The sequence below is a fragment of the Physeter macrocephalus genome, chromosome 9 (genome assembly GCF_002837175.3).
Source record: "Physeter macrocephalus isolate SW-GA chromosome 9, ASM283717v5, whole genome shotgun sequence".
Taxonomy (NCBI): Eukaryota; Metazoa; Chordata; class Mammalia; order Artiodactyla; family Physeteridae; genus Physeter; species Physeter macrocephalus.
Genome location: NC_041222.1, coordinates 99,010,677 through 99,033,773, shown reverse-complemented (window position 1 = coordinate 99,033,773; position 23,097 = coordinate 99,010,677). Strand labels below are relative to the sequence as shown.

The 23,097-nt window shown below is 38.9% G+C and overlaps 1 protein-coding gene across 3 annotated transcripts in view; it reads left to right on the top strand.

Annotated features, from left to right (window-relative positions):
- KIF13B (kinesin family member 13B) overlaps nucleotides 1-23,097 on the top strand; it is a 200,266-nt gene that overhangs the window by 92,667 nt on the left and 84,502 nt on the right. For all 3 annotated transcript variants that reach the window (XM_028494229.2, XM_028494228.2, XM_028494227.2), the window contains exons 13-21: nucleotides 3,668-3,802; nucleotides 12,188-12,318; nucleotides 15,879-15,965; nucleotides 17,403-17,593; nucleotides 18,137-18,347; nucleotides 19,239-19,401; nucleotides 20,904-21,050; nucleotides 22,239-22,388; nucleotides 22,677-22,805. In XM_028494229.2, coding sequence (XP_028350030.1) covers nucleotides 3,668-3,802; nucleotides 12,188-12,318; nucleotides 15,879-15,965; nucleotides 17,403-17,593; nucleotides 18,137-18,347; nucleotides 19,239-19,401; nucleotides 20,904-21,050; nucleotides 22,239-22,388; nucleotides 22,677-22,805 — 1,344 coding nt within the window. The remainder of the gene's footprint in view (nucleotides 1-3,667; nucleotides 3,803-12,187; nucleotides 12,319-15,878; nucleotides 15,966-17,402; nucleotides 17,594-18,136; nucleotides 18,348-19,238; nucleotides 19,402-20,903; nucleotides 21,051-22,238; nucleotides 22,389-22,676; nucleotides 22,806-23,097) is intronic.

Here is a 23,097-nt window from a genome sequence, read left to right as displayed (position 1 = left end):
TGCCGCGGAGCGGTTGGGCCCGTGAGCCATGGCCGCTGAGCCTGCGCGTCCGGAGCCTGTGCTCCGCAACGGGAGAGGCCACAGCGGTGAGAGGCCCACGTACCGAAAAAAAAAAAAAAAAAAAAAAAAAGAATTAATTCTAATTATCATTCAATTTGGAACTAATTTATGTGAGCATTTTTGGGCTACTCTGAAAATAGCACATTGACTTTGAAGTGCTATTGTACTTGGGTTGCTTTGCTCTGATACAAAGCAGGGTAGGTCTAAGTGAGAGTGTAGTGCTGAGGCAGCTTATCTGTAGCATCTTTCCTCACCTAACTGTCCTCTCCCTCGGTCATATGTCACTTTTGAGGACAGCCTGATTTTATCCAACACCTCATTTAACACCTTATCTTTCCAAGCCCCCAGGCTTCAGCGCTGCTGAGCTTTCTTTTCTCTCACTGGTCTATTGGTCATTGACCTCTTTGCAATACAGACTGGCATTTCCTAAAATGTATTTCTGGCAGTATAGCCACAGACTGTTAATAAGTCTTAACAGACTGTTAATAGCCACAGACTGTTAATAAGGGAAAAAAATGGTTCATGATCAGATAACTCTGAGGAAACCTAGATGAACTCAGCCAAATGGATTTCTTTTTTGAAGAGGTTTTTGGGAGTCTGTTCTAAGTCAGCCAGACTCTCAAAGTCCTCTGGGTTCTGTGGCATCTTCCTCTAGTATGCCCGCCCCCAGAGATTGTCCCTGCCAGTGAATCCTGTGGAAGCTGTCTGTACCCTTTTGACCCTCAAATCATGAGTACTTTATTTACTATTCAGTTTTTTGTGGATACTTTTATTACCTAATGAGTTTGTAAGGTTCTCAAGAAAAAAGGCTGTATCTCTTAGTTTTTGAAACTATGTGCTCAGTAGTATTTTTGAGTAAACAGTCAGAACTCAAGTTGACTAATTTCTCAGCCCAGTGGCATATCTTTGATACCAAATTCTCTTATTTTCATCTTTTATGTTCTCAGTAAAGAAATGTACACTTACGTTAGATAGATCAAGGGTTAGCAAACTAAGCCCTTGGGCAAAACCCGGCCTGCCACTTCTTTTCATGAATAGTTTTATTGGAATGTGCCATGCTCATATGTTTTTGTATTATTTATGGCTTCACAGTTGAATAGCTGTGACAGAGACCATGGGACCCAGATGACTAAAATATTTACTGTTTGACATTTTATAGAAAATGTTAACTAATCTCTGATATCAGAAGCAATATTTAGTAAGTGTAACTATATCTTATCATACGATACTTGTTTATTCTTTGAACTGATTCTTAGATGTTGCAAACTTTTGTCATTTTTTAATGATTAAAAACTTTAGAATTTTTGGTGGCAGATGTAGCAGTGAATTGACAGTTTTTCAATGCTGTGCCCTTTGGTTTAAACAAAAATTTTGTGGTATTTCTACCTTTATAAAATCTCAAATGAGAGGAAAACGCTTAAGGAAGTAGGATAAAACAGTAGTTTACTATAACTGCTAACTTAGACAGTTATTCATTTATATTCCTTTCTCTGGCATAGATTTGCTCAATGACCTTGGGCAAATCTATACTCAGTAACATTCATTCCATATTCAATTATCAATATTGAGCAAAAGTCAGAGCGTTATTATTGGAGAATGTGGGAATGGTTGGAAGTAAGTAAGTCTGGCCATTCATTATAGGGCTTTGAATGTCAAACTAAAATTCTTAGATTTCAGCAGTAGGAGCTAGAAAGATTTTGATTTATCTGTTAAAACATTTACTATATGCTATGTACTATATAAGTATATCCTGGCTGTTTTATATACATTATCTCATTTAAGTCCTGTCTTTTTCCTTACTCTGAGTGGCTTTACCGTTGTTAAGTCGTATAGTCTTTTTCAGACTTGCCTTTGCCTCTGTATGAATTAAAATTTTGCCACTAGATGACAGTAACCAAACTTCTTCTAAATCTTTTAATTATTTCCATAGTGAAGATTACTGGAGTCCTAATAAGAATGTAAGTAGAAGAAACTATTGTATTACAAAAGTAGTATTTACTTATAGAAAATACAGAAAGATTATTACGAAGAAAATTTAATTGAACGGATGCAGTCATCCAAAGAAAACTACTGTTAATATCTCTGTGGTTTCTTCCAGGTTTTCCCAGTGCACAGATTAATATACTAGTTATACCCTACATTTTAAATTTAATTTTAGTTCATGAACATCTACCCACTTCATTCGTAGTTTACAAAAAAAGACATTTTTATAGAGAAATGTTTCTTCTCATTATTGAAATAATTCTTTAATTACACCAATATCCCTTTGTAAAAGAGCTTTCCCTCAGTAAGGGACCATACAAGATATATTAGAATTGATTTCTTCATTTTAGGAATATGGTTCTTTATCAAAGATAATCATCGCTTAGAATTGAGTGCTGAAAACGAATGGCTAGTGCTAAACCACTCAACACTTCTGAAAGAACCCAGTAATGTTTTTTGTTAGAGAAGAGACTCGATTCAAAGGCCCAGAACCAAAATATCCCCTTCAGTATGTTTGTAATAGTATTATTCTAGGGGTGATTGACTGGGTTGCAGTGGCCGTATAAATTAGGATGTGTGCCTAGAAATAGCAAAATTCTAAGGCTGCAATTTAACTATACTGCAGACTTACTGTGTGGCCCTTGTTAAATGACTTAATTTGTGTTGTCTTTCCTCAGAATCAGAGATTCTTGATGACTCATCACTATTCGCTCTTTATACATAGTTAAAGACACCCTGCTCGGCCCCGATTCATATTCCTTAGTTACAGAGCATCGGTTGCAGGATTCACGTGTATGTTGCATGTACTCACAGATAGGTAGGCACGAAAAGGAGAGGTTCATGTTCTTATGAAAATAGGGCTTTCCTGAATATGCAGGTTTTATTTTGATGAATTCACGACACCGACGATTTGAGTGCTCTTGTGTGTTATGCACTGTGCTAGGTGCTAGGAATACACAGTGGAGAGATAGGGTCCCTGCCCTCACAGAGAAATGGTCGAGTAAAGTTACCAAGTTTGAGAACAGGTGTGCTCCAGATAGGAGGAATAGGTGTAAAACCCTTAAGCTAGAGAGAGCGTTCTTGAGACTTTGAGGGCCCTGGAAGATGTTCCACTAACTGCGTACAGGCTTTGAGAGCAGGGGTGATAAGATGTGATGATGGTGAGTAAATGGGCCAGACTGAAGGGCCTTGTGGGCTTGGTTGAGGGAGTTTGGCCTTTATCCCTGCTGGAGACCCACTGAGGATATCGAGCAGCAGAGTGTATTAAATACTTGGCTTTTCAGAAAGATCACACTTGAGTAAAACACACTTATATTTGCTCGTATATACAGAATTAAATGTGAAAGGCGAATTCAGGATGTTAGATATTTTCAAGAATGAAAAATGAGAACTTAATATATTTGCTTGCTATTTGTAATGGCTTTATTTTTAAAATTAAAAAATTTTACCTAACAAAGCAACATTATAGTTTAGAAAGAGAACAAATGCAGTAACCTATATAATACCATGTCCTAAGTGACATATTTGAGTTACAAAGTTATTTAATAATTACTATAATATATGACTTTTTATATCTTGCTGCCTCAATAGCTGTGGAATTAATACTTCTCTAATGCATTTACAGGAGCGACAGAAACAGCTTGAGAGTCTTGGAATATCTCTTCAATCTTCTGGAATTAAAGTTGGGGATGATAAATGTTTCCTCGTTAATCTGAATGCTGATCCTGCTCTGAATGAGCTTCTGGTTTACTACTTAAAGGTGACGTAGTAGGCTTTTCTACTATTTCCTACCACAAAATAAGCAGTATTTCACAGTATTTTTTTTAATACTTGGAGAACCATACATAGTCAAAAATATGAGTTAGCAAATTGTTTTTATTTGATTAAGCTGGAGTATAGAAAAATCTTGAGTTTCTGAGATCAGTTTCTCTTTGTAGTCTTTGAGCGATGTCATTCAACCTAGTAAATATAAAAGATGATATTCTGATATTATTTCCAACAAATTAAGTAGCTTAACTTCTATCATTTAATGTAATTAAACCAGGGAGTTAAGTGGATAACTTTAAAGCTCAAACAGTGACTTTTAAACTAAACGGTTTCATTGGTAGACTAAAGCTTTTGTGATTTCTGTGAAGCACAGCTTTTGGTGAGTGGTTTCTTAGCTTACAGAGGAAGTGTTTAACGAAAGTTATTAGGACCACTTGATTTGAAATTTGTGTTTCCAGTAACTCTTAGGAAAATTAAAAATTTTGGATTATCAACATATTAAAAAAAGAGAGTAGGTCACTTAGAGACTGAGAGGGTCAGAGTATGGAGCAGAAAAAACCAGATATACATTGAAATCTATGTACATTGTATATATGTATATACTCATATACATTGAAACCTATAGGTTGTGGGATGTATCAGGAAGACAAGAGACAACTTTAGGATGAGCATGATATCAGACACTATATAAATTATAAGGAGTTTGCCAAAATTACCTTTGCCAACCCTAGAGCATAAATTAGTTATATAATGGGCTATATGACTCTGATGTATGGTTAATGAATATTTAGGAGGAAAATATTTCCCCTCATAGTATAGGAACTATCTATGTGGGTTTAACTAAGTTAGTAACTAGGACAGTAAAGACATGAGCTGGTACAGTTGGAAGCAGCTTTAAAATTAGAGAATTGTGTCGTTTCACTTCTAAAGAGACTGAAGAATTCACGACACGTTGGCTGGTTTCCCAGTTTTTATCAAAGGTATCTGGGGTAATTGCTTTGTGGTATTTTGATAAGGCCCTGTTATTCATAAGTATCCTATACCATGTTTTATTACACTGTGAGTTAAATTGTGTGTTTGTTGCGTTTAATCATGTGTGCACACTCAGGTGCTATGTGTAGTGGGAGCAGTGCTGGGGTAGGAGGGAGATGCCCTCAGTTTCTAGTCCAGCACCACTGCTTGGCAGATGTTTGCTCTCAAGGCCTTTGCCCCCCACAGTCTACAGATTCTTCCTCTATAAATGGAAGTTTTCTCTGTCCGGCTACCTCACAGGGTTCCTGGAGGATTAAATGGGATTTGACATATAGAAGCACTTTATAAACAGAAGCACTATCCACATATAAATTATTCCACATACCATTTTCTCATTTGATACTCTGGTACCTTATTATATTATCCTTGTCCTTTGAAAAAAATGACATATTAGCACATCTCTTGCTTGCTTCTAACAATGCTGGCAGCTTTTTGTATTAGAATTTCAGCTGTAGATATTCATATGCTTTAGGAGAGATGCAGTATTAGAATAGGAGTTAAATATTCTGCCCTTTTACTTTTCAGAACTGGGAGTTCTTTTTCTTTCTGATGTGATGAAGTTCAAATTGGAGCACACAAACACATACACCCAACAAGAAAAAATGCCTGATTCATATCTGTTCCTTAACTAAAAAATTACACAAAGAAAACTATTTAAAGACTTTTGGAGAGCAGTTAAAATATTTCTGGTCATCTTGTGTGGAGGTGTTGGGATTCTGTTTCAGACTGTGTGGTCAACCCTGTTTTGGCAGAGTTTGAGGCAGTGTTGGTTCTTCACTGCCCAAGTTAAACCCATGACAAAAGTTATATTCATGACAAAGCATATTCAAAAGGATGATCTCAGTCCAAGAACAGTTTTTGCTTCAGTAAAGTGATACCATGATGTGGGATGGAGGAATTTAGAGGCCGAGCGTTTTTTATTTCTTTGCTTTCAAATTCTCTAGTTGGTTTACATGCTGGGCAGATGACCTCACGTCGGTGGGTGACTTTGAGCACCCCATGTATAAAATGAGGCCCCTGGATTAAATTACCTCTAGCATTCTTTCTAGTTCCAGGTTTTGAATGGTCCTCTTCTAGAATAGAATCCTCCATTTGTTTGTTCTGTCTGGAACTTGCAGAAGCGAAGTATGGTGGCCAAACCATAGGTAGAATGTAACTCACAAGGTAATTTTGCATCTAATTTGCATAGCCAGGCAGCTCTTGCTTTGCATGGTTCCAACATACACAAATTCCAGTTAACGTGAGTTAGTAAATAATGTTGACGTTGCAGGCATTTATGAGCTTCTAGATGTGCAGCCAGAGGAAGTTAGTGAAGGTGAACTTACTGATGTGAATAATGAAAGTTGTTGTGACGAGAAGACTGCAGATGTCTCAAAGGGAGTGACACCAGAAAGCACTTCACATGAGAGGAGCTCTTGGAGATACTTCGCAACATTGAAAGCACAAAGGATAAAATGGTAGAAGCTTAGAAAGGAGTATGACAGTTCGCCAAGGCGTGGAAAATATGCTCACTCCATGCTGTAAGATATATGTTGAGAAGAAGGCAAGCACTGTTCTAACTATTCTCGGTACATACGCTTTTAACAAAGAAAAAACTGCTTTAAATTTCAATATTTCTAATATTCTAAATGACAGTGTACTAAATAAATACTAGTTTAACTGGTTTTTCATTTTCCTATGCATTGTAACGGTAAGAGATTTCTTCATGTTTTTACAGACAGTTTTAAACGTCACAGAATTATTGCAGTTTTCCCCACTGATTATTAAGATCTCCTTGCTAAATTATTTTTATAGTCCTGCACTCTTGTGCAAAGCGAGGCCTGCCTGCAGTTCTGAGGTTGACTTGGAGATTTATTTATATTTTTTAATATTTGTTATTTTTAAAATTTTTGTACAAGTTTTAAAGGTTACACTCCATTTAGAGTTATTACAGAATGTTGGCTATATTTCCCGTGTTGTGGATAGGCTACATTTTTGTAGCCTATCTTACACCCAATAGTTTGTACCTCCCACTCCTCCCCACCATATCACCTGTCCCCACTGGAAACCTCTAGTGTGTTCTCTATATCTGTGAGTCTGCTTCTTTTTCATTATATGCATTAGTTGGTTATATTTTTTAGATTCCACATGTAAGTGATACCATATAGTGTTTGTCTTCGTCTGGCTTATTTTCACTTAGGATAATGCCCTCCGAGTCTATCCGTGTTGCTGCAAATGGCAAAATTTTATTCTTTTTTTCTTTTTATGGCTGAGTAGTATTCCATTCCATTCCACATCTTCTTTATCCGTTCTTCTGTTGATGAACACTTAGGTTGCTTCCGTATCTTGGCAATTGTAAATAATGCTGCTGTGAACATTGGGGTGTGTGTATCTTTTTGAATTAGTGTTTTTGTCTTTTGGGGGTACATACCCAGGAGTAGAGTTGCTCGGTAGTTCTGTTTTTAGTTTTTTTGAGAGACTTGTAGATTTATACCAGCATAAGCCAAGCTTCTAGAGGGAAGAGATGCTCCCCTCACCTTAAAAATGTTATGCTAGTAATACACTTTTTTTTCTAAAAAGTCTAATAAGAACATATTAGAAAAAGAAAGGGGGATTAGTGCCCAAATTTCAACAGCCAGAGAAGACCACAGTTAATATTTAATATTTTAATCTGTGTCTTCTGGATCTATTCCTGTGTGTGTGTGTCTATTTATAGTGATATGTATTTTTTAATTACAGAAATAGGATTACAGTATGATTGATTCCAGTCACACCTTTGAATTATCCACCGAATCGTTCAGGAAAGCTATTTTGCTTGTGCAGTTCTGGATCTACTCTTTTCACGAGTCAGCTACTAATGGCTGGGGAAGCAAGGGTGATTCTGAAGGACTTGGGGCAAATTATCACACACACACTTGATCAGGATTTGTACCAGTGATTCCGCAGCAGCGTCAAAGCACACGTACATAGGGAACAGTCCTAGGGGGAGCGTAGCTCCCGTTGATAGTAAGCTGCCTGCCAGCATTCAGTCAGTGGAGGAGGCGATCAGCAGAATGGCAGGGCCACAGCCATTCCGCGTTGATAGAGCTGTGGGCCAGGCTTCAAGTGGCCCAGGACGAATAAGACAGTGGTGTGGCCGTGAGATGTGCCTGGTTGGAGGCAGTTTGACTCACCTAGAGTAATATTTGAATTTGTAAAAGACAGAAAAGTACCTTTCCTTCCTTCCTCACCTCCATTCCCGAAAGGCTGTCTTCAGAGTCCTGGTTCTGTCAAGCCAGGGCGATTTCGTTTATTAAGGACTATTGATTATTTACGTATGTAAAGGGCAACAAATACTTCTCTGCTTATTGCCCCTGGTACTTGCTTACCTCTTCCTTCAGAAACTGTCTGAGAATACTGATCAGGCTGAGCGATTGTGCCGGCTGTGCTAATGTGCTACCCCTCCTGCTAGCAGGGTAGGAAAAGCCGTCTGTGAAATATGCCACTTTCCATCTCCCTCCCCCACCCTCTCCTCCTCCCTCTCTCTCTCTTTTAGGACTCAGTTGATCAAAGGGATATTCTCAAAAGAGTCACGTAAGTAGTTGCTTCATAGAGGAAGCAAGGTACAGTAAATTCAGAGAAGAGTTAGCTGATCATCTCCAGTGAAATTAAATTAAATGGATGAAAAAAGGTATCTGCTAAAGTTTTCCCTAAAACTAATATGCTTTAGAGTTATTATACTCACATCACATAGAGACTGAAAAGGTATCCCTGATACATTGTACTTTTCACAGCATTTAGTTACTCATTAGGTAAACTTCTATACCAACCTATGATAAGTTTCTTTCTCTTCCTCTTCAGTATTTTTATTGCAGTGCTTAGAGCACCATAGGAAGGACTTATCAAGAAGCTTATTGTCTAACTTGTTTAAGCATCAGACAGTTACGGCTTTAGCAGAGTTGAGCTTTTAGAACCCAATGTTTGAGAGTCAGGCAAATCATCATCTAAATCAAAATGGATTATAACCTCAAATGAGACATTTAAGGTGTCATTTATAATAAGCTCTACATTTGGGACCTTGTCTATCTTCTGTCTCTAGTGGCTCAGCGCCCAGCTCAAAATGGGTGCTCAGTATAATATTTGTTGGGGGAAAAAAAAAGAAGAAATTTTCCTTCTAGAATTTGGATTAGACCTTTGCTGTTTAATATCTTACCTCTGATAATTTTTAATTTAGTTTATTAACAGATACTTAACAGCATTTACTGTGTATCATGGACTATGCTTGTTATTGGAGAAGATGCAAGAGTCCTGTATAGGTTGCTATCTAAATAAGGGGAAAAACAACATTCATGCGATAGTAAATTGTGGTGCTGACTCTAAGTGTAATAAGCGTTCAGAGAAGGGAGAAGTCAGTGTAGGCTACTAGTGAAACCTGCAAATAGAAGATGAGGTTAGAAGTAGGTGCTGAAGATATTTTGTATTTGGATGAAGGGAAGAGAGAGCATTTCCGGCAAAGAGAACAAAAGCAAGGGCAGAGACGTGAGTGGACCCATGTGCAATCTTGGAATGCAACAGTCGGAGCTGGTTGTACACTCAGACTCCAATCTAGGGGGTAGTTCAGAGCTTTTCTCCACCTCCACCCCCAAGGACAAAACGGATTCCAAAGTCACAATAAGGACTCCAGGTAGAATTTCTCTTTGGAGAGGAAAGGGATTATAATAGAAATGGCCTAAGCCAAGTACTTTGGGGATCTTTTCTTCTTTTTTATGTGATCTTGGGCTCTTTTTCTCTTCAGACTCTTTTTTTTTTTTTTTTTTTTTTTTTTCCTTTTCGAACTTCTCTACACCTTGTAGTTGGTGTTGTTAGAGAGGGAAGAAGTGGGGAATGGAGACCAACATGGAACGCATTCGTTAGGCCTGCTACTAAATGTCACTGAAGCGTTACTTGTAGTTTACACCTGATCAAGCCCTGTTCTCCAGGTTAGGGAAGTATGGGATTGGCCAAGAAGCCTCAGCCAAAATCAAGGAGTAGACATTTGCCTGAAATGCCCTCTCTGTATATTGTATATACTCCTTGAGGACTGAACGGGATGCCATGGCACTGTTCTTATCCCAGCTCTTTGTTTCCTTGGAAACACTGCTGCAGCATACTTGAGAGAAGAAACCCCCAGAAAAGGAAAAATGAAAATAATAGAAGGGGAGAGGCCTTTTTATGAGATTGAGATCCCAGAAGAGATGGGAAGAATTGGAACCCAGAGTATAATTAGAAAGGATATCAGCAAAGAAGAGGAGAAAATTGTCTTCCTGAGTCTGAAGGGAATGCTAAGGGAACTGATTGTTCATTTATTTTTCTTTTATATTTATTTAATGGCTAAATGTACCAGGCCTGTGTTACATGCTTGGAATACAGTGGTGGGGTGGTGCAGGTCAGGCTGTTCTCTGCTCTCTTGGAGTTTCCATGCTAGCCATGGAGATGGACAGGAAACCCACGGACAGTCAGTCTGTAAGGAATTCAGGCACGAGAGTAACAGGGTGGCTATTTTTGATTGTTGGTTCAGGATGCGCCTCTCTGAGGATGTGTACTTAAAAGCTAAGGTGGAAATGATAAGAAACTACCAATGTCAAGCTCGGGAGGAGCACCTCCGACAGAGGAAGCAGTCACTGTGCTCAAAGAACCGAGGAAAGGCCCAAGTGGGTGGGTCACGCTCCAGGAGAGGCACAGTGCTGGGAGGTGGGATAAGAGAGGTAGGCAGGGACCAGATCACAGAGGGTTTGTAAGCCTGGGTAAGAATTTGAACTTCTTAGAAGTTCAAAGGGAAGCCACTAGAGGGTTCTCAATAGGGGATCACGTGATCGGCTGTTGTGGTGGGAGCGGGTGGGGCGGATAGAAGTGGAGAAATAGGAGGAGGCTCTTATATTCACCCGGGCAAGAGACTAGGATGTGATAGTAGAGGTGGGAAGTGAGCTGATTCTTGATATGTTTCAGAGGGAGAGTCTTTGACGATTTCCTGATTGACACGGGGCTGGAGGTAGACTGCTAAGACAGAGAGAAGACTCCAGGATAGCATCTGAGCTTTTCTAGTTGACCAGCTGGATGGTGGTGGTGCCATTAGTATTGGGGAAGGGAATAGACTCAATGGGGTGGTGGGAAGGTGGAAGCAAACGTTCTGCTTTGGCCCTTTCACTTTGAAATGTCTTTGGGCCTCCAAGTTGTGCCCAGTAGGCAAGAAATGATGGTGACTATGACTAGGGCAGTGATAGTGGAGGTGGGAGAATGATGGAACTAAAGTCTGTAGTTCCTGGTTGGTGATTTAATTGTGTGTGTGGTGTGTGTGTGTGTGTGTGTGTGTGTGTGTGTGTGTGTGTGTGTGTGTGTGTATGGTATTTAAAGCTTATTGGACTGGATGAGATCATCATGGTCAACGGTCAGCAACCTACTTCCATGGGTTAAATCTCACCCCCTGCCTGTTTTCATATGGCCCAGGAGCCAAGAATGGTTTTTGCATTTTTTAAATGCTTGGAGAAAAATCAAAAGAATCATAATATTTTGGACTCTTGAAAATTATATGAAGTTCAGATTTCAGTGTTCATAAGTAAAGTTTTATTGGAAAGTAGCCACACTTGTTCATTTGTATATTGTCTGGCTGCTTTCACACTACAAGGGCAGAATTGAGTAATTGTGTATGACTCACAAAGCCTAAAATATTTCATATCTGACCCCTGATCTAGGTGTTTTGAAGGAGAAGGTGGCCTAGGGACACATCCCAGTCAATATCAACATTTAAGGGCAGTCAAATGTCGAAGCACATCAGAGGGAGTTCGATTTTTATGTCTGTTTTCTCAGGTACCTGCCAAAAAGTGACACTGGTGATTAGGGCTTAGAGAACTGAGTAGCTGGGGGTTTAGGGTAAGAAGAACGCATCTACCGCATCTTTTATGAGGTCTAGGGAGACCATGTAATTCATAAAATAATTCAGACTCCTTGCATTTGAATAGCTCTTTATCTTTGTAGACTCATCTTGACTGAGACCAGGTAGGTGATGTACAACTTAAGTAACTGTAGTTTTCAGACCGTGCTCTGAGAGTAGTATAGAATATTTGGAATCAAGATTGCAATGGAAAATAACGAGTATAATATAGACATTAATGTAAAACTGTAGTTTTAGGTTTAAAAGTTATAACTCAACTCAGTGCATTATTCCTTATAAGGAAATAGAACTTGTAGAATGAATTCTATAGAAAGCCAGAAATTCCCTCTGTCATTCCATTTGCTTTAAAAATCTTTTAGCTAAGGTAACGGATCAATATATGAGAGCTGAGAGTAGACGATTTCAGTTTGTGTACATGTAAGAATGCACTATTAATCAGTGAATTTGATTCTTTTGTAGGAACATACACTGATAGGTTCAGCAAATTCCCAAGATATCCAACTATGTGGAATGGGAATTCTTCCTGAACATTGTATCATAGACATCACATCAGAAGGCCAGGTTATGCTGACTCCTCAAAAGAACACCAGGTAATGTACTTTAATTAGTGTTAATGTCACAATAATTTTTAAGAGGAAGAAAGTACACTAATTGAGGATGGTATAAGGAGGTTTGGCCTTTGTGTGCTTTTACGTTCATTTAAAGAAGATATTCAGTTAGTTACCAAGTCCTTAATATTTAACTTTTTAATATGGCTTAAACCCATCCTTCCTCTCTATACGTACTGCCGTGGCCTTATTTAAATAAGGTCCCCATCAAATCTTGATTGGAACTCCTGCCAGCACCCTAACCTTCCTGGTCCACTCACCATGCAACCAGATGGCTTTCTACTATTCTTGATGCAAAAATCCCTTACATCCCTCCTGCTTATCTCCTATTCTTCTGCATCTGCCATTCTTCTGGCCAGTTAACTAACTCCTGTTTGACCCTCAAGGTTAAATTCTGTCACTGTCTACTTTGGTCTAAAATAAGGGCCCCCAGTACATTTTCCTAGTGCACTTTATGCTTCCTGTTATGTTAATACTTCATACTGTGTTCTTGTGGGCTGTTAGCCTTTTTTTTTTTTTTTTTTTTTTTTTTTGCGGTACGCGGGCCTCTCATTGTTGTGGCCTCTCCCGTTGTGGAGCACAGGCTCTGGATGCGCAGGCTCAGCGTTGTGGCCCCTCCCGTTGTGGAGCACAGGCTCTGGATGCGCAGGCCCAGCGGCCATGGCTCACGGGCCCAGCCGCTCTGCGGCATGTGGGATCTTCCTGGACCGGGGCACGAACCTGTGTCCCCTGCATTGGCAGGCGGACTCTCAACCACTGAGCCACCAGGGAAGCCTGGCTGTTAGCCTTTATTATCACATTGGACCGTGAGCTCTTTGAGGACAAGGACCTTTCTTTTTTGGTTCTCTATCCTTAGCATGTAATATCAGACTAATAAATAAGTTAAGTGATGAATAGGCGCAACATTATACAAATTAAATATTTGTCAGTTTGTTTCCTTCAGCTTTGAAATTGTTATTGCCGTGTTGTGTAACTGTCTATATAACTGTTATAGGTGATGGTTAACTGACATATTGATCTTCCGAATGTTGATTCATCATTATATCAAAAAAATCATTAATACCATCACTATTTTCATCCATAAAGTCTGTAAATATTTGGAAGCTATCAAGCTCATGGTAAAGGATACGAGTGAGAAAGGAAAAAAATAGAGCATAAGCTGGCCCAGCACTCCCAGCTCTGGTGTGCTATTCTCCTATTAAATAATCTCACAGATACCAACCCCAGGGAAGGTTACTCTGAGGCTATGATGAAGATGAAGCAGGCAACATAATAATTTTGTTTCAGCAGAGACAAAAACCAGGGTCACTATGCCACACCCAAAATACCAAACACCTTCTCTCGGCCAAGTGAGTGGCTGTTTCTTCACCAGTTACAACTTTATCCTCTGTGGATAAGATTTTTGACAAACCCGATCATAGAATTACTCCTGCTCTCTGGCAGCATCTGGTATATACAGAACGCCCACCTCCTTAGACCCTCTCCCAGGATGAGCAGCTGAAGCCCAGTCCTGCAAGAGTCCCCCCCGGGCCCCCTCACTGTGATGCCCCCATGCTTCCTGTGATGTCTCCTCCCTCTGTGTGAGTAATCAACCCAACTGGTTCAACTACGGGAATATTCCTGGTGGTCTTTGGTTGGAAGACATTGACACAAATTTCCCAAAACTCTAATTTTCACTTGAAAGCTTGACATTTACAATTGGCAACAAATACTGTCAGCTGTTTTTGTCAAAGTAACAGGCTGGCTTTGTTCGTTTTCAAGGAAATGTCTGCCAGGAAACCACTTTGAGTATGTCTTCTGCTCAAGACACTTGTCATACTTTGTTATGCATTAGCACAGTGCTTTGTGTGTACTTCTCATTTTGTCACCTGGAATGCTTAAGAAGTTGTGTACTACTCAAGGGTCAAAATTTACTAAAAGTAGTAATTTATTATTTTTAAAAATTTATTTTTATTTTTTAAAAACATTTTATTGGAGTATAGTTGAGTTTTACTGCTTCATCAAGGACCTTTTCAAGTGAAACATTTTTAGAAATTGTGGGTGCATGGCAGTGAATAATCCACTGACTACTTATGAATGTTTGGTGCCACTGCTTTCATTTGTGCTAAAACACCAGCAGTTTTACTCTTTGCCAATACAAACGTCAACACGGTGAAAAAGGGCAGGTTAGTGTTATTAAAAAAATAAATTTGATCTTCGGGACCCCATACAGACCACATTTTGAGAACTGTTATTATAGTCGTGCTTTTATTTATTAACTGCTGGAGCTTTAAAAAATAAGCCTATGTATGTGTTTGCCTTTAATTAAACTCCTCACTGTGTTTAAGGAATTCGTGTCATAAAGGCTAAAATCTGCTAATTTTAGTAGGTCCCCTCTTGTCATAACTATTTTTTGAGCTTGTGCTTTGAATAATCGGACTGTAGGAGCATAGAGACCAATTACTTTTAGTGCTTAAAAACCCACATGGTAAGTGAAATCTAGATGGAGAGTAAGGTTTTGTGTGTATGCATATACATTAAAAATAACTGGCGGTACAAAGCCAGGTTGAGTGCCTTAGGAACTTAAAGAAACTAAGGTAGTATTGGTTGGAGTGACAGAGGAAGTAGAAACCAAACTGGACTTTGTGAGAAATCAAACTGAGACTCAGGGTGATAGAGAACGGGAACCCTATTCCAGGTTATAGGACTGGGGTAAGCCTCGCTTTGGAGGAAGAGTCAGTCATGTTTAGTGGACAGAACATAACACCCCTACACAACCCCCCACCCTTTTTTTTTTTTTTTTTTGCTGGAGTTGAGAATTCACTAGAAGTGGGAAAGAAGGAGATAAAGAGGGTTTCCTTTTGCAGGGCCTTTAATGTCAAGTTAAAGAACTTGACCTTTATCCTATATCTAAGCAGCTTAGTCATTCAGTGGAGAGAGCATGATGACACTGGTATTCCAGGAATATCAATCTTATAGTGGTATGCATAATTTTCTATGTATTTCCTGCCCCTCTAAAATTTTTCCTTAATATCCTCCTACCCATCATTTCTTCTCTTGAACTCTATTGTCAAGATAAGCAGTCAAGTGGATCTTACAAATCTTCTATCCATTGATAGGATATGGACATTTTTCTGTGCTATAGGAAGTTACAGAAGAGTTTAACATAGGCCTCATTTCTTATTACTGATACTATAGATATTTCTGAGTTTAGTTGGTTGATTGGCTCTTTTTATCCATGTAGATTGGACATACTTATTTTAGTTGTAGTGTACACTGCTACCATCTTTTTATTACTGGCTGCAGTGGTTCCATATTTACTCCTTAATATGGTGTATAACAAATTTAGAGCTTTGAAAGATAGAGGATAATAATCTATGATACTTGGTACCATAAGCATTTAAAATAAATCAGCAAAGAAGGAAATACAAGTAATAAAATTCACCAAGGGCAGATTTTATTTTGGGGAATTGATTCTTTTGTTTTTCCTATATTGTATTGGAAAAATTAAAGGAGAGAACGTGATAATCACTGTTTACATGTTTGACCTCTTCTCCCCACAGAACATTTGTAAATGGCTCCTCTGTATCCAGTCCTATTCAGCTAAACCATGGGGACCGGATATTATGGGGGAACAACCACTTCTTCAGGTATGACATTCATGGCTCTTAAATAGGTAGATTCTTGATGATTATACTCTGAAATAGAAAAGTAAATATTAAAAAGTAAACTTAATGCTATAAGTATTCTATGTTGTTTTGTGCACATAAGTATTTATTCACTATATATATGCTTGTTCACTATATGATTTGAGCCCAAGGGACACATGAACAAGCACACTCGGGAGAAATACTGTGTTTACTTACATCGTTTTTCCTTTTTATTTCCCAGTGGAAGATGATTGCTTTGCCATCTGGTATAAGAATTCATTAATTATTTTCTGACTTGCTTGTCTTTTTGTTTCTTTTTTTATTGGAAAAGTAGTGGTTTTAGTTTCCTTATCCATAAAATAAGGTTAATATTTCATTTAGGAATGCTCTCAGCTGCATGTAATGGCAAACTTGACTATAATGGCTTAAACAGATAGCTCATTTCTCTGACAAAGCAGGAACTCCCAGGGAGGATGGTTATTGGCATTGGCTAAGCCTCTCAAAAGAGTCATGGCAGAAGTCGTGTCATTGTTTTGGCTTTTCCCTGTGGTCTAAAGATGGCCACGCCACTCCAGACGTCAAGGCAGCTCTCAGGCACATGCGAAGAAAACGAGGTTGAAGGGTGGCAGGACTAGCCCTGACTGTGCTGATCAGAAGAAGCAGGAGTCTTCCCAGAGTCCCCAGCAACCTTCCACTTATGTCTCATTTGCTGGAATTTGCCTCTCTGCTGCAAAGGAGGCTGAGAATGAAAGTGTCTGACCTGGGACTGCATATTGTTTCCCATACAAAATTGGTGTTGTGTTGGTGAGGATGGACTGGCTAGATAGAATACAAAGTTAAAATCCTGGTCTGTTCCTCTACCTGTCACTGGCCCTGTGTTTCATACATCAAGCTGACTAGATCCTTTGCTTGGGGCCAGTTGCTATTTTGATTGTTGAAAAAAGAGGGGTACAAAGTGTGTGGAAGGTATTTTTCATTTTTTTCCTTAAACTTAATCAAGTGTAGATTGCTTGGCTTAGTGTTCAAAGCCTTCATAGTTTGGGTTAAGTTGATCTTTCCACCATTATCTCGCACAACTTTTGCTCTACAAATTTTGTGTATCTCCGTGTAATTTTTAATTTCTCCAGAGGCTATGAGAGTTTCCATTTTTCCTCATGCTGTTCCTCTGTCCTAATGCCCTGCTTTCTCCTCAGCCTTTAAGGCTGGGCTCAGATGACTTCCTATTCTGTCATCCCTTCCTCTTTTAGTCCAGCGTGAGGTGGTCCTCAGCTTTTCTCTGACACCTAGCTTGTCACATTGAATATAAACTTCTGAGTACAGTAATTGCCTTATATGCACATAGTATCCCCTTGGCATCTAGCAAGTGCCCATATTTAATTAATGCAATGAATAAATGCATATCTTTCTTTAAAAGATAATATTCTTTTTCTCCCCAAGACTTAATTTGCCTAAAAAGAAAAAGAAAGCAGGTGGAGAAGCTGAGGAACAAGACACGTCCATGAAGAATGACACCAGTTCTGAGCAGCCGGATGTGGATGGAGACTCGTCCAGCGAGGTGTCCAGTGAAATCAGCTTCAATTACGAGTACGCGCAGATGGAGGTAACCATGAAGGCTCTGGGCAGTAACGGTGAGCAGATCTCTCGTGCTTTTTAGAATCTTTCAGAGTTGCTAGACTGTTAGAGTTGTTTACAATGGACACTTTTTAAACGTTAGCAACAAAGGAAATCTTCATGTTGTTCTCTGTACTCAATTCTTTTGTGACTTTGGCCTTAATTTATTATGCTTATAAAAACTTGTTTTTTTCTTTCTGCCTTGGTATGCAAATCACTGCAAACTTTGTTCTCATTGATAGAATTTCTCAGGTTTGAGACTTGACTGCCACTGGCTTATTATTGTAGTGGATTTCTGGAGCGTTAACTCTGTCTTAGGTTGTGTGTAGAACATACAAATAAACCTGCTTTTTTTTATATGGAAGATGGTTTGGCATGTATCTGACAGAATAGATAATACGATCAGTAATTGGGAGTAAGGAAAGTTAACTGTCTATAAGAATCTTACGTTATTAATTAGGATGACAAACAACATAATAATACAGAACATTTAAAGTATATTGTGTTGTGCAGTTAACCTTTTATTATTTGCCTTAAGAAAAAAAAAAAAACTTGTTTAGATCCCATGCAGTCAATACTGAACAGCCTAGAACAACAGCATGAAGAGGAGAAACGGTCTGCATTGGAGCGCCAGAGGCTCATGTATGAACATGAACTGGAGCAGCTCCGGAGACGGCTGTCTCCTGAGAAACAAAACTGTCGTAGTTCGGACAAGTTTTCCTTCCACTTACCCAGCGCTCAGCAGCGATTGAGGCAGTGGGCGGAAGAGAGGTAGGTGGAACATAGGGCCTGTGCCACCTGTGTAGCATATGCTCGTCACCTTTAACCCACCTGCATAACATACAGAGTGGAAAAATCTACACCTTACTTTAAAAATGAATTACATTAAAAGAGAGTGTTACAGCTAAGAACCACTTGGCATTGTCTCCACCCCCCTCCACTTTTGAAAAAAAAAAAAGGGAATTGTCAATTTATATTGATTTATTTAAAGCCGCCCCTGTTAGGTGTTTCCCCATTTTCATTTTGTATGGCTTTTGGATTTGACTAAACAAGTATGTGTACTTAGAAGTTATACTTTATCATTGTATATTATACTTTAGGTTCTGAAGCGTGGGTAGATGCTTTTTTTAAAAAAAGAAAAAGAGAAAGGTGGTTTATCAGGTAGGTAAAGCATGGTACCAGTGAGATTCAGATTGCAAGTTTGATCTCTATTTGAGCTAATTAGCATTGCACTAAATGTTTTATCCATGGTTACAGACGTATTTAACTAACCTCTTGCTCTTCAGAGTTTGGTCTGCAGACAGGCAGCATCTCTGTCACCTGGAGATTGATAGAAATGTAGCGTTTTGGGTCCCCCACCCCAGACCTACTGAGTCAAAATCTTCAGTTTATCAAGATTCCCAGGTGATTTGTATACACAGTCAAGTTTGCCAAGCTCTAGTCTCTGGCCAGCTTCTTACAGGAGCATGTGCCAGTGCTTGTAATGTAGCCCATATTCAAGTGCGTGCATGGGCCAGTGTCGGTGATGTATTCCCTGTGTGCAAAAGACAGTTGTAAAGCTTGGTTCGCAGTTTGGCGTTAACGTACTATGCACTATATAATATTCTGATGTGCTGCTTTAATGGTTATCTGCCCCCCCCCCCATTTTTTTTTTTTTTGAAGAGAAGCAACACTGAATAACAGCCTGATGAGGCTGAGGGAACAAATCGTTAAGGCCAATCTGTTGGTGAGAGAAGCTAGTTACATTGCGGAAGAACTGGATAAACGAACAGAGTATAAAGTAACCCTACAGATTCCAGCTTCCAGCCTCGATGCCAACAGGAAGGTGAGATTGATGTTAATGAAAAAAAACAGATATCGCTGGATAAAACGCCTTCATATTTCACCAGGGTTAAACACCAGGGTGGGGGGTTTGCCCTCATCCCTATCCCCAGCAGTACCCGTACCCCAAGTGGTTCTTCCCTTCATGCTATTCCTCTGCCACCCCTCCCCCACCAAGTTAGGGATTCATTTTACCTATAGCATGTTACTACTTGTCAATAGATGGCATGGCACAACTGTCCACTAGTTGTTTCATGTGATCATTCAAGATCACAATTCTCTTTTTTTTTTTTTTTTGTATAATGTAAGAAGCCTAATAAAATGCAGAGGGCAAGTCCCATCAGAGTCTCCTATCCTTGCCATTCAGTTGTTTTCTCGCTTATTTGGGTTCTTTTATAGCTCTTGATCATGTTAGTACATAATTTTTGATGGATTAGGTAGAATTTTGTATTCAGATATTCGTTTCCCTAGCTGGCTGAATATAAGGTAGAAAGGCCTTTGCAGTATGTGAGAGAATGGTAATTTTTGAACTTCAGAATTCTAAAATCCTTGCTTCGTTATGTAAATTCTGTTTCTTTGGAACTGATTATAGGTACGATGTTAAGGCAACATTGGCGTCTTTCATAATTCTCCAAAGTTCTAAGTAGACGTATCAGAACAGTTTAAAAAATTTCCGATAAATCTCAGTTGATTAGATATCTGATAGGTACATCTCTCTGGGGGAGATCTACAGGGGCATTTTTATTTTCTACTTTGTGATTTCAAAACGTTTAAACATGTTTTCTACATTAAAAGCACGTTGCTTTTCGAAGCTAGAAAAACTTAAATGAGTACTATTTTTTTTTTTGAGGTGAAATTCACGTAACATAAAATTAATTAAAGTGAACAATTCAGTGGCATGTAGTACATTCACAGTGTTGTGCAACCAGCTTCTCTACCTAGTTCTGTATTGTCTTAATAATAAATTCAAACTATGTATATTTGGAAGTTGGTATCATGTGTTGCCTCCAAATGGGTAAATAGGATACTTTTCACAGCTTACTCTTTTAATCATTTGTGTTTTGTATCACATTAAGATACTTAGCCATTCAGAAATTTTTTTAAATTCAAACTTTTGAAAGGTAAAAATTCTTAACCATCCATCCCACAAACTTTCCCTTCCCATTCAGTGCTTATGACTCTCTTCCTACCCACTGATACTCTTTGGTCATATTATGTCCTGAATAAAACATTTTTGACTTCCCCGTAGACATGGTCTACTTTTCTGGGATTTAAGTTTAAATTTAGATATATACTTAAATTTAAATTTTGACTGCAGTTAGATAGAAAGAGGTTATATTAAGCTTGTAAGATTTCTGGGAAGTTCTGCACTGAACAGATTAAAGAATGATACAGTTTCCATTTTAGTCGATGACATTTGACTGGTGGGTATAGAATGTTGGGGTTGATGTCTATGATGCATAGATATCTCTGTGCTTCCCAACGCCACTCTTACTGTTTTCGCAGCGAGGCTCTCTCCTTAGTGAACCTGCCATCCAGGTGAGAAGAAAAGGAAAAGGGAAGCAGATTTGGTCTTTGGAAAAACTGGACAACAGGTTATTGGATATGAGAGATCTTTATCAGGAGTGGAAGGAGTGTGAAGAAGATACCCCAGTAAGTTATTTGAGAAAAATTACTTAACTGATAGTCACAGAAGGAACCACTCAGGAACGAGCCTGCCCATTTTAGGGAAGAACTGTTCATTTTTCCAAAATATCTTGTTTTATGAATACAATACTTATTTTAATCCTGTCGATTGTTTAGTCAAGAATTTTAATAACCTATTTTTCTGGCATCTTCTCTTTTCTTCTCCACATTTGTGTTCTCTGGATTTCTAGTAGAATCTTCTATGTTGGTTCTGGCTTCTGTTGGTGTTACGTGTATCTGTCTCCCATGGTTTTACTCAGGCCTTATTATCTCTCTTCCCATTTCTCAACACATTTTAACCTTGCAAATAACAAACCTACCACATCTGTTTTTTTGAACTGAACATCAGTGGTACCTTAATATTTATACTATTAGGAACATTTTTTGAAGGCGTTTTGATCCTAAAGCAGGTGCCCTAGATCTGAACTCTGGTACTCTCTCCTCAAGTTTCAGGTTTACTCATTTAGGTCAGCCATGTGCTTGTACCTATTTAAAATAGAAGTATGAATTATGTATATTTTTACATATTTTCAACACTGCTGGTCCTAGGGCCCCATAGAGTTGTTTACTTCCTTAGCCTCTTGTTTTGTAATAATGTTCATCAATAAAAATGACTTCTTATAGTTAGATGACATTTTTTTCTTATAACATTTTTTTCCATTTTCTTCTGTATTCCTCTCCTATTTCAACTTAGAAATGAAATAACGTTAACAACAAATAACAAGAAGCAAACCACACTCTTGTAAGGGGGTCACCTCTCATTAGCAGCAGCGTGTCTAATGATTTGGTAGGAACAGGTGGAATAGATGTGAATGAAAAATGGAGTACTTTTGTACACTCTGCTGATTTTTCTAGTCAGTGTATGCTTCCTCTATTTTCACAGCAAGGTTCCCACGTAAGGGAGAAGAAATGATGAAAGTAATGATGTGTAATTGGGATTGCTCTCTCATGGGTGAAGGGTGCCGACCACCATTCTAAGTGGGAATGAGGACGAGTGTGTGTGCGCGTGCGTGCGTGCGTCTGTGCGTGCATGCGATACAATGCTATATTTCAGCTAAGTTTAATTACTTTATTAGACTGCATCAAGAAGTGGTAGGTTGAATTCTTTTATTTTAAGTGATTTTCTGAAGCTGTATGTTTCGAATCTCTTTAAAGGTGATACGGTCTTACTTCAAGCGTGCAGATCCGTTCTATGATGAGCAGGAAAATCACAGTCTCATTGGGGTGGCTAATGTCTTCCTGGAGTCCCTCTTCTATGATGTGAAATTACAATATGCTGTTCCAATAATCAACCAGAAAGGAGAGGTTAGTTTTCTCCTCGTGCCTTGTGTCCCGCAGAGAACAGTTCAAGAAACAGCAGGGTGGTGATAGTAAATTGTTGTTATAATTTTTCATCAATAACGACAAGCACTATCTATATGTATTATTAATATCTATGTTTCCATACTGCTGGATGGTGATTATTCCAAATAAATACTTTGAGGAAAAGTAACTGGTCGAACCTGTTATATCACTAAGCTAACCACCTGACTCTACAACAGAGGAAAGAACAAAATCTGGAGAAAGGATCTGCTTTTGTCCCCAACGCTGTAGGTGGCAGGCCGGCTGCACGTAGAGGTGATGCGCATTAGCGGTGACATCGGGGAGAGGATAGCGGGAGGTGATGATGCTGCGGATGCGTCCCTTGATAAGGAGACCCAGGAGAACAAACTCGTGTGCATGGTAAGGCCCACTTTCCTTTAGAAGTAGTAGAAGTGTAGCTGGTTTTGAGGATTGTGGGTATTTAGACAGTAAATACTGTGTCCTTTTCCAAATTTTGAAAATATTTGTCTCTAAATAAATCGTTAGTATTTAGTGTCCTAGAGATTGTATTTCATCACATTTTCCTGATATTCCAGGTAGCCAGGTATTTCCACTCCCTTCCTCTGTGGCCCCTTGGATAAGTCACCTCTTTCTTCTGGGCTGTGCTGCTCTAAGATTATGTGAATTTGAGTTTATCTGAACTTCTCTCTAG